Source organism: Prunus persica, chromosome G1 (assembly GCF_000346465.2).
Source record: "Prunus persica cultivar Lovell chromosome G1, Prunus_persica_NCBIv2, whole genome shotgun sequence".
NCBI classification, from domain to species: Eukaryota; Viridiplantae; Streptophyta; class Magnoliopsida; order Rosales; family Rosaceae; genus Prunus; species Prunus persica.
The window spans coordinates 6,457,562-6,469,107 of record NC_034009.1 but is presented as its reverse complement, the minus strand read 5'-3'; the positions used below and the strand labels follow the sequence as shown (position 1 = coordinate 6,469,107).

Below are 11,546 nucleotides of genomic sequence, written 5' to 3'. Positions count from 1 at the left end.
AGTGATTTTTTGTATAGATGATCTTTGAATGAGTATCTACAAAAGAGACAGTTTGGATTAGTGAAATACAATACATAGTATATATATGTATTTATACGTACGCTAACAATCGTTCAAACACAACCGTCGTGGTGAAACTTTATGCCTATTTGTAATAATAGCATTTCTGATCTCTTGGATTACAGAGGTTCAAGAGATCAGGATTGTTTGTAATAGTTCCTTATTTTGATTTCGATTACGGATTAATAAACATGCCATAATATCAAAAAAAAAAAAAAGGAAAAAAAAATATTTAAAGAGAGAAAACAAGAACAATAAGGTAGGAATACAAAAATCACGGGCATATCTTTATTCAAAATTATTGTTCTTTACTTTCCTCTCTCTGTTTTTCTTCTCTTTCTCTGGTTTTCACCTTCTCTCGTTTTTCTTTGATTCTACTTTTGTTTTGAAGTTCTCATTAGTTATTCAATTTCTTGGCATTGTCTAATGGTCTCTCCCTCATTAGTTATTCAATTTCTTGGCATTGTCTAATGGTCTCTCCCTCACGGGCATAGTTGCTTTGTTGGTTCTCCCTTACGAGCATAGTTGTTTTGGTCTCTTTGCTTTGTTGGTCTCTCTCACGGGCAGAGTTGTTTTATTGGTTTTCTCTATTGATTTTCACTAGAGCGTGTTTGGTTTTTGTCCTTCGTTGTTTTGTTCTGAAGGTTGCAGTCGGTGGCATTATCTTCCTCGAAGACGCTTGTGCTTACTCCAAATGGGAGAGAGGGGATGTTAGTCAACCCGTTTGGAGGGAACCTTTTGGTGATTCATGTTTCCCAAGGCAGCCACAACGTGAATCTGCGGGTTGCTGCCATTCTGGTTTTCATGATTCAGGGAAGCAGTTGGAGCAGTTTGTGAATGTGCTTCATTTTTTTTCAAATTTAACAAATAAGATAGACTTGTTGGCAGTTATTTGCGGTTCTCCTTTTCTGTTTTACTAGCCCCTTGACACATGCTCACGCATGTGCCAATTGGTTTTCTTTTTCTTTTTTATTTTATTTTTAGAATTAATAAAAGATAACAGGGTAGTTATGTTCCATCAAAGTAGGACCTATTATCTTATTTTGTTTTTAATTTTATTTTTTTTAATATTAAAAAATGTGAATTTACTATATTATCCTCATTTAATTAATAATTTCAATTCTTAATGTTTGAATTAACAAAGGGCATTTTCTGGTATTTTGAATGTTTCACCATTCTCTGCCTTTTGCTTTATATATATAGATGAATCTGATATATCATATGATGGGCCTTCATTTATTTTTTGGGTTCATTAAAAGCATCTCCAACCATAACGGCTAAGTCTAGGGTAAGGGCTGCCACTATTTACATGAATAGTGTCAGCCTTGCCATTTGTGGTTCCATCCATGAGGTCTAAGTCTAAGGCAATTACTATTCACTTAAATTTATTTTTTATTTTTTATACTTAAATCATTGATTTTGATAAGTTTTTTGGATAAGATTTTTGATTCCCAAGTGTTAATATTTATCGTTAAATTCTCACCTAAAAATCAAGATAACATTTTCGGATAAAATTTTGAAATTAAATTTGGTGTGGAAAGTGAATAATATTGGTAGGTATGTATAGAAAAAATTTCCAGAATTTTTTGATATTTTTTTCAATTTTTTTTAGCCAAAAATTGGACAACAGTTGGATTGTGCAAGAATTTTTGATCGGAGGCTCTAGGAGAAGCCACGTAGCTTGTAACCATTGGGCAATGTGAGCTGGTGGGTTCAACAGTAAAAAAAATTTGAAAATCAACTATTGACGTCAGCAACCTACGGACAACAGCCCAATTAATTTTTGCCTGTAAACTGGACCGGGCTGATAAGTCCCATGCCTTACCTGGACTGGATTTCCTGCGCTGGAGCCGCATTGGGCTCCCAGTTTAATAGCAGCACTAGAGCTGCTCTAAGTGTTGGGGCTAAGGCTTGCTTTTGGCTTAACCCACGTGTCTCTGTGTTCTTTACTTCTTTCCTTTGGTTTTCGATTTGCATATCTTTATATTTTATATTTTTCTTATTTTCTTTTGTGGTGATTGTTGATATTCCTTGTGAGCAATTTAAAGAGGTGTCCAAGATTCCTCTTTTTTTCATTCTTTTGTTTCCTAGCGTTTGGTTCAAGCCGCAATTTTTGTATATAAAGATTATGCTATTATTCATGCCTTTTACATTTGAGTTTTAGATAATTTTCTTGCTATCTTTTGTGTTTCTATTTTATAGAGCATCTGCTTCCAAAAAAAAATAATAATAAAAATCAAATGATAGAAAAAAACACAAAAAATGATAATTCAAGAAATAAGACTGTATCTAATATGAAAAATATGTAGATATTTATCACCATATAAATTATAATAACATATGAACATATTATTAAGTTTTTGAAGATGGCCGGGATTGTATTGTTATTCACATTCCTAAATTCGGGCCAATAAGTGATATATTTATTTTTAATTAATAATTATATATAATATAATATAACAAGCAAGGTACATTGAATTGAATTTTATACTTTGATGTGGATAATATGAGGGGTTTTTTTCAAAAATTGAGATGACTTGAATTTTAGATTTGAATTGAATATAACTAAGTTAAATTATAATTTTAAGTGAAATTTAAGTGTTATAATGTAAAGTAAATATATTTTTTTGATAAAAAAAAAATTAGGAATTTAGGACGAGTTTGGAAAAGCCCAACAGGAATGGAAATTGGAACGGGAATTCCCCAAAAATATATTATCGGGTATGTGGGCAAGAACCGGCTCGTTGCCATTCCTAGTGCCCATGCCGACGAAGTGACGCAATAAAGCAGTAAATGGAATCGCAGCCCACCCAATGTATGGGCATAGACGTCATTTATCGGTTTACTCCCGTCTTTCTGGTAAATCCTGTCCACGCCGTAGTCAAAACTCCTTTGTCACAGCCCATTGACCCACCCACCTCACTCACCAATTAAATTCCGCCACGCGGTGCTAGCCTAGAATCAAATTTTAATCTCGACCTTTCTTTTACCCACAGGTAATTATATCAGAACCCGCGATGGCTCTTTGAGACGTTGACCCTGGGCCTTATTCTCTTCTCGCGCACCACACTCTCGCAAAACCCATAAACACTAGATATTCACTGTTCAGCGCTCTTTCGCTCTCTCTCGCCTGACGCGGTCACTTCAGGATTTTTGTCGGCGATCTTCTTCTCTGTAAGATTGGTTCTCTTTCTCTCTGAATCTGGTTTTAGCTCTGTTTATCATGTATAGCTTCATGTCAAAGTCTTAAGAATCAAATCGAACAATTTCTTTCTTTATTTGATATGGGTTCTCTTCGATTTGTTAGAGAATACCAATGTGGGTGTTTCGGATTTTGGATCCTTTCTTATTAATTTGAGTTGGTAATCTGTGTTTGTGAGCAAAAACTAAATGACCCATGAAGGGCTCTCCCGTTTGTTTGATTGAAATATTGTTAGATGATGATTTACTTTTACGTTTTTGGGGAATAGTGCGAGTTTAAGTGGACCCAATCACCCTTTTCATCTTTGGAGCTTATGCTGGTTTTCTCGGTAGCATCAGTCAGATTTGGTCTTGAAATCTTTTGGGTTACTGGATTTATAAGAAGTTTAGGCTCAGATGAACTATGGAGGTTAGTTTGAAGTTAGCTTTAAGGCACCGGAATAACCAAAGGTTGCTGGTGTTTGTATGAAATAACACTTGGGTGTTGCGATCTCAGAATTTTGTTTAAAATTATGTAGAGTAAAGTCTGGAAGAGAAGTATTCATTATATTCTATTCGCTTTGAACTCAAACATCCTTTGCGTTTGTGTGTGTAAATGCGGTTTAGTGATATATTCATCTATAGTTTTGCTGAAAATGAGTCATCAACTAGGAATTCAATGATGTCTTTATGCTGAGGCATCAAAAATTTAATATATCATCGTCTTGAAAAAGTCACTATGTGACATGTTTCTATTAGAATCTCTGTTAAGTACTCTAATATTGTAAAGATGTTTTCTTTCTTTGGTGATGACCAAAAGGCCCTGCTTAACTTTTCCTTAAAAACACAATGCTCAAAGATAAGTTGGAACACAAATAAATATTTGTACAAGTAATTTGCTCGTGCATTGCATTATTCTTTCTGTTGGGTAATACATTGCATTTATTACTGCTCAAATTATGCTTTTTCTGTTTTCTAATTTTTAATTTTTCCACCAGTGGCAGGACCATTCTTGCCTAATTCTCAATTTATCTGTATTGACACCTTTTTTTAAAACAGTTCTTAGTAACTATGGGCAGCAGTCCAGCACCATTTTCAGATATTGGAAAGAGAGCAAAAGGTATCAAGTTTCAGATTTCATGCGTTAAGATTAACAAGAAAGTTTAGATGGATTTTGTAATGTATTTTAATTTATTTGGTGGCTTGAATTCTTGAATGATAATTTGGACAGAAAAGCTTTAAAGATAGTGTTGTAATAGCCAAAATTGGAACCCACATAATGGCAGAGAAATTCTTTTCACATGGCTTGTTGTTCTCATAAAATTTATTCCTTCTTGTTTCATGTTTGATGATTAAATGTTGGCTTTTTTTGAGCTGCAGTATTTTTATCTCGAGTAGTATAGTTCAAGTTGTTCTTAACGTTCCTTTCCTTTATGCAGATCTCTTGATCAAAGATTACAACTTTGACCAGAAGTTTACTCTGTCGGTGGTTGGCTCCACTGGGCTGGTATTATCTAATTCCACTTTCTACATTTTAGGTTCTTTCTTCCAGTTTGATTTGTTTACTGGAAAGCTAAACATTTAAACTTTGCTGTTTTTCTACCAACTTTCTGAACTTTAGCTATAAAGTACAATACTTGTTAGCCACTGTAAAAAGAAGAATCATGGTTGTTTAGTAAATTCCCTTCCTTATCCCCCAATATTTATTTTCACAAATCAATCAGAATATTAGACATGATCTAAATAGTTAATCAGTTTATGCCCTTTGCTAAAAAAACTCCCCAAGATGATACATTTGTGCTGATTTGTGTAGCAGTGGAAAAGGTGCTTTGTACATACAATTCCATCTGATGTTAAGACAAGTTTGAGTGCATGCGTAAAGCTGAAAATTTTATCAGTGCCAGATGCATGCCTGAATACGTAGGTTCTTGGTCAAAATAATTTGGGTTGTTCCCAGCATCTGTTTGCTGCGATTACTGTAATATTGTCTTAAATTGGTGTGAAGCTTTAGATATGTTATTACCCACATTTTATTTTCACCCACTTCTGCTTACCGGCAAGCAGGAGCTCTAAAATTCACTGTATCTAGTGTTGTTTTCCACTTATTTCATTCTAGTAACGTATTATAACTTAAATTGGCATTACCCTTATCAGTGTCTTCAGGTGGTAAAAGAAGGGCATCTGGGCATTTAAGAAATGCCTAGTATTGCTGGATTCTCTGTATTCTATAAGTACATTTATGCTATATGTTTTTGTTTGCTTTTAGAAAATAGTATTTATTTTTCCCACTAGGTTATGTGGCTAATCTGGCTTATAATATTCAATATTGCAGGGACTTACAGCTAATGGTTTGAAGAGGGATCAAATTTTTGTTGGTGACATAAATACCCTGTACAAGAGTGGAAACACTATCGTAGATGTGAAAGTTGATACTTATTCTAATGTAATGATTTTATTTTGAAATAACTCTCGTTTTCCATATATTTATTGATACCATCACATATTGTGAATATATTTGGCTAAATCTCCACTTTTCACGTTTTCTATTGTCTTTCTTTTCTGATCTCAACTGTATCTTTAACTTTACGTTTTTAATTCTTTGCAGGTGTCTACAAAAGTGACCGTGAGTGATATCTTGCCGAGCACGAAAGCAGTGTTTAGCTTCAGAATACCAGATCACAAATCTGGCAAGGTCAGTGAAACTCAGCGTACAGGAAATTTATTTATTTATTTTTTAAAAGGAATAAAGTAGAACAAAAAATCATGGTCATTCAATATGGAGCTGTATGATATGTGGTTTCCTCTGTGTGCACACATTCATGTTGAGTCTTCAGAAAGTCATTATGTTTCCGGTACCATTATTATGTTTATTTTGTTTTGATTTCCACAGTTGTTAATCTTATCATGGTCCCTGTAGCCCAAACTCGCTTTGATTGTCTCAATTGATTCTTGGATTTTGATCCAGCAATTATAACATCATAATTTGCTAAATTACTAGTTTATGATACAAACTGATTTCATTTGAGAAAACAGCACCACTCTTCAATCTGTCTGCAAAACCGAAGGTTGGTCCTGTATTACAGTTCTTAAGGTGGGGCCCAGATTCAAGTAATTGCCACTGATGTGAGACAGAATTGTGACAGCAGCCTCTCCCCCAAAAGACAAAACAAGAATTACTTATTAAGTCCTGTATAATTACAGATCATGTATACCTAGCTCACACATTTAGCTCATTTCTTGATGCTGGCTATAAATAAACTAATTTCTCTTGTACAGTTAGCTTTAAAGAGACGTGTTTGGTTTTGAAGTTGTATATTTTCACAGATTATGTATCCTAGCTCGCAAATCTAGCTCATTCTCGATCCTGGTTATGAATAAACTAATTTCTCTCATAAGTTTAGCTTAGAGGGACGTGTTTGTAGGTGCAATTCTAAATTGAAGCTCCTAATAGTATAATGTGAAAATCAATGCCAAATTCAGGCTTGCTGGTAAAATTCTTGACTCTTTCTTCATACAATTGCAGCTGGACGTGCAGTACCTTCATCCTCATGCAGCTTTTGATTCCAGTATAGGCCTGAACCCAACCCCTCTTTTAGAACTGTCGGCAACAATTGGAAGTAAGGATCTTAGTTTGGGTGGTGAAATTGGATTTGACACAGCATCCTCTTTGTTGACCAAATACAATGCTGGGATCAGCTTTAACAAGCCAGATTTCTCTGCAGCGCTTTTGCTGTAAGTCTATGAAACCTCATATCATATTCCTTGTTTGGAAAAGTAATTATGCTTGTCTTTCTTGCTGTTCTAATAATTTATGTTTCTATGACGCCCCTGGAAGTCCTGTCCCACCCCTCATATTAAATTTTTTTTGTAGCTTCATGTGTTTATTTCTCGAATCTGTAATATTAGTAAATTCACATCATGAACATGGGTTTTTGATGTGTCTGATATGGGCCTGGCAAATTATTTTTCCGAAGTTGGACCCCTCATTCTCTACTCTTGTTTAAAGTTTTGGCATAGGTTGCGACTTTGCACTTACTGTTGGCCAAATGATTGAAAATCCCTTTCCTCACAAACTTCCACTTATAATTGGTTGAACCTGACCTCCACTTAAAACAAGGGAGACCACCAACCTCTTAGTTGGTGGTGAAGGTGATGTTTATAGTCTAATTTAAGGGAAATGATATTCAATCAGAAGTCCATGGCTAGGAGGTGGTAATTATGTCAACAAGATTGCAGGGATTTTTATTTTTTTTACTGCATTCGCTGAATCCTACTTTTTTCATGGTTGGACTTGAAAGGATGCATGGATTAGGATGCTTAAATTTTATGTTCTACAATCCCAAAGTAATTGAGAAGATTTTATTGCTTAGTTCTCTTAATCAAAGTTTCAGGCAATTATCAATGCTTTCCCCTACATGGATATCTGTGTTGGGACTAACTTCTTGGCAGTGCCTCCAATACATATGTAGTGTTCCAGTGGGTTTATGTTACTGTGTTAATTGCTTAATGCTTTGGCATTGTAATTGGAACTCATGTTTGTTGATGCAGGACGGACAAAGGACAGACATTGAAGGCATCTTACATTCATGCTGTTGACTCCTGCAATGGAACTGCAGTTGCTGCCGAACTGACCCATAGATTTTCCACCTTCGAGAACAGCTTTACCCTTGGCAGCTCTCATGTAATTGATCCATTAACTGTGGTAAAAACACGATTCTCTGATAATGGGAAAGCTGGTGTGCTATGGCAACGTGAATGGAGACCAAAGTCATTAGTAACTGTCTCAGCTGAGTATGACTCAAAGGCACTTAATGCATCCCCAAAGATAGGTCTTGCTCTCGCGCTCAAGCCTTGATATCTTTCCATGCAAATTGGAATACCTTTGAGCTTGTTACATTCTTTCCCATGAAGTCAACGAGTATCATTTGCTAGCCAAATTATATTGGACAACTACGGATTTGGTGTATCGATAAAAATGTTTTACAATCATTGTTTGGGAGATGGACCCAGTTTTGGAATTTTCACAATGCCTAAGCTGCGGAAATTTCAGCTGTTGGCACGTATAAATTTTGATTTTTTGTATTAATGAAATTAATGCCCAAGGTGCTTATTTGCTTTGTCATGTCCAGTGGACGTTTTATTTGATTAAATTGATTCCCTGGTGCTGAACTTGCGGAGACTCCATTTTGTGGCTTGCCGTCTTAAAGACTAGTCTTTCATGTCAGAAAGGAAGACATACTGTTGTTGAAACAGCGTAACGGAAATAGGGAAACTCCTTTAGGCAGAGTCCCAAAAGGGCTCTAGGTAAAGAGCTCTACGCGGAGCTGTCCATAAACAGCTTTTATTCTTAATGTAAACTTTAAGTGCTTTTTAACAAAAACACAACCAAGTAAAACCAATTTTACATAAACACTTTCCACGGCCTTGCATTTTTGGGAAACATTTTTAGTGATTCTTCACCAAGCATTAATATGCAGAAATTTTGATACAACTTCACTAGAAGCAAATATAGAAGTAGCCTTAAACAAGGGTTGAGCTTTTATGGTACCAATTTGTAGTATCCAATACTTAGGCCCCGTTTGGGATTGCTTTTTTTTTTGGGAGCTTCACTAATATACCCAAAATGGGAGCTAAAATTATAAAAAAACCCTACATGGAATGCGCTTTAGAAACACACCCAAAATCCATTTACTATATAAAAAATTGGTGTTGAAGTTCCTATAAATTACAGGACTGCCACTGATGCCCAACAGAAAAAAAAAAAAAAAAAAAAAAAAAAACTCAAAAAACACCTAAAACAAGCCCAGCCCAATTTTATAAAAACACCCAAACTTTTTTTTTTTTTTTTTTTTGGTTACAAAAAGTCCAAACATTTTATTACAACATAAAACTGTCTCGAAAACCGTAACTTCAAGCATGCATCTTCATTAAACCATCTCTGCAAAACGTCTCTTCATTTCACCGTCTTCATCATTTATGCAAACTGAAACTCCATAACTACCACCAAACTTGATCTACTTTCAAAAACCAACACCACACACTAACCTCCACCTACAAAACAAAGACAAAATTTCAGAGAACAATTTCAACAAGAAAAGGCTTCAGAGGTAAGACATTTAAAAACCAAACCTTTAGTATAATGTTGACTAATTGCTATAAAGTTCCAGTCTATGGTAATAACAGTATTTTAGATTCGAATCCAAGACAAAATCTTGAAACTATATTGGATTTTCACTATTGGACTAACTGCATATGACTATAAAATAGTCAGTTTTCAGCAACTCAAAAAAGAAAGAGATATTTAGTCAAATACAGATTCTTAACACTTTACTGTCATGTTGATTAATTGTTGTAAAGTTCCAGTATAAGGTAATAACACTGCTTGTTTCCTATGGAATCCTATTTCTAATGCATGTCGACCACTATAAAGTTCCAGTCTAAGGTAATAACACTCTTAGTTTCCTATGAAATCCTATTTTTAATGCATATCTACCACTGTAAAGTTTCAATCTAGGGTAATAACAGTATTTTAGATTCGAATCTAGGACAAAATCTTGAAACTATATTGGATTTTCATTATTGAACTGAGTGCATAGGACTATAAAATGGTCGGCTTTCAGCAACTCAAAAAAGAAAGAAATATTTAGTCATATACCCATTGTTAACATTGCTAGTTTACTTTCATGTTGATTAATGGCTGTAAAGTTCCAGTATGGGGTAATAACACTGATCGTTTCCTTTGAAATCCAATTTCGAATGCATGTCTACCACCGTAAAGTTCCAGTATAGGGTAATAACACTACTTGTTTCCAATGAAATCCTATTTTGAATGCATGTCTACCACTATAAAGTTCCAATATGGGGTAATAACACTGCTTGTTTCCTATGAAATTCAATTTCTAATGCATATCTACCATTGTAAAGTTCCAGTATAGGGTAATAACACTACTAGATTCTTCTGAAATCCTATTTATAATGCATGTCTACTCCTTATAAAGTTCCAGTATAGGGTAATAACACTGCTAGATTCATCTGAAATTCTATTTCTAATGCATGTCTACCCCTTGTAAAGTTCCAGTATAGGGTAATAACACTGCTAGTTTCATATAAAATCCTATTTCTAATGCATGTCTACCACGGTAAAGTTCCAGTATAAAGTAATAACACTGCTTGTTTTCTATGAAATCCTATTTCTAATTCATGTATGTAAAGTTCCAATATAAGGTAATAACATTGCTACCTAACAACAAATTATAGTCGACTCAAAAATCAATAGTGCATAAACAGAAAAAACACGAATATACTCAGATTCAATTGAAAAAAAATACCTCAATTAATATGATAACCGAATCAAATATCACAAATTTGTAACCACAACTCAAACCAAACACAAAAGCAAATCCACAACCAAACAAAATCTGAAATCAATCCAAATTATAAACATAAAGAAATTAAAATCACAATTTAAAACTCAAACGAATATCTAAATACAAATTAGAACGAAATCAGAAAATCCAATAGCTTATCTCCAAATCGACAATAACAAAAATAAACATATAAAATCAAGAAGAATGAGATCTACGTTTCAAATTTAAACTCCAAAACTACAAAAATTATGATAACTTAACCAGCAACTTAATTAATCGAACATGAAATCACCCAAATCAAACTACAATAAAATCAAATATGAATTCAAATTAAAAAAAAATCAAATACCTCAAAATCGAAGATCGCAGATTGAATAGGATTTTCTACTAAGCCAAGTCACCAATGCACCATGAGCCATTTCATCCCCTGAATCCACCAAGTCATTGTTCATTTGCTCATGTTGCAAATCCTCCAAATTTTTCACAGATCCAGCATCTAATGGATTGCCAGTGCCAGTGCGTCTGACTTTAGCTTTTGTCGTGCCATTTGGACTAACATGCTTGAAGGCAGAGCCTTCGTCAACTCCATCTTCCAAAGCATTACTGCTTGATGTTCCCTGAATTGAGATGGCTACAAGTTTTGATCCACGGGCTTGGAAAGGGGTCTCTTAGTTTTCCTATATCCAAAAGATGAATTAAGTAGAATTAGAAGAAATAGTTACCTTACACAATCAGAATCCTATGACGTCATCATTCTTATTCTTTTTTAGAGATATATATATATATATATTTGAGAACAGAGCTTAGGATTTCATCGTCAAAACTGAGGTGGAAGAACAAAAACTGAAAATTGGGGTTGAAGATGAAGATGAGAGACTGGAGGTCGTGAGTTCTGATATGGTGTTTATTAGGAATTCCAATTTTATGTTAAAAGGGTAA

The 11,546-nt window shown here is 34.5% G+C and overlaps 1 protein-coding gene and 1 long non-coding RNA gene across 3 annotated transcripts; one reads left to right on the top strand and one right to left on the bottom strand.

The window, feature by feature from the left end:
* On the top strand, positions 3,058–8,408 carry LOC18788716 (mitochondrial outer membrane protein porin 4). 2 transcript variants are annotated; one of them, XM_007222448.2, is made up of 7 exons: positions 3,058–3,234; positions 4,300–4,360; positions 4,680–4,747; positions 5,573–5,683; positions 5,846–5,932; positions 6,764–6,972; positions 7,789–8,408. In XM_007222448.2, exons 2-7 carry the CDS (start codon positions 4,312–4,314, stop codon positions 8,093–8,095), a joined length of 831 nt encoding a protein of 276 aa, XP_007222510.1. In that variant the 5' UTR covers positions 3,058–3,234; positions 4,300–4,311; the 3' UTR covers positions 8,096–8,408. The 2 variants fall into 2 exon arrangements, with proteins under 2 accessions (XP_007222510.1, XP_020410550.1); XM_020554961.1 differs by having other exon boundaries at positions 3,084–3,234; positions 4,239–4,360.
* On the bottom strand, positions 9,073–11,317 carry LOC109946639. Its single transcript, XR_002269739.1, has 2 exons — positions 10,957–11,317; positions 9,073–9,291 (listed from the first exon to the last, which is right to left on the bottom strand). It is a non-coding gene; the product is annotated as an uncharacterized LOC109946639 (long non-coding RNA).

What these genes read in the sequence shown, in the direction of transcription:
- LOC18788716 (XM_007222448.2), top strand. Translation starts at nt 4,312, where the DNA reads ATGGGCAGCAGTCCAGCACCATTTTCAGATATTGGAAAGAGAGCAAAA. An exon ending in AAGTTGATACTTATTCTAAT is followed by an intron (nt 5,684 to 5,845) that starts GTAATGATTTTA and finishes AATTCTTTGCAG; the next exon opens with GTGTCTACAAAAGTGACCGT. An exon ending in CAGATCACAAATCTGGCAAG is followed by an intron (nt 5,933 to 6,763) that starts GTCAGTGAAACT and finishes ATACAATTGCAG; the next exon opens with CTGGACGTGCAGTACCTTCA.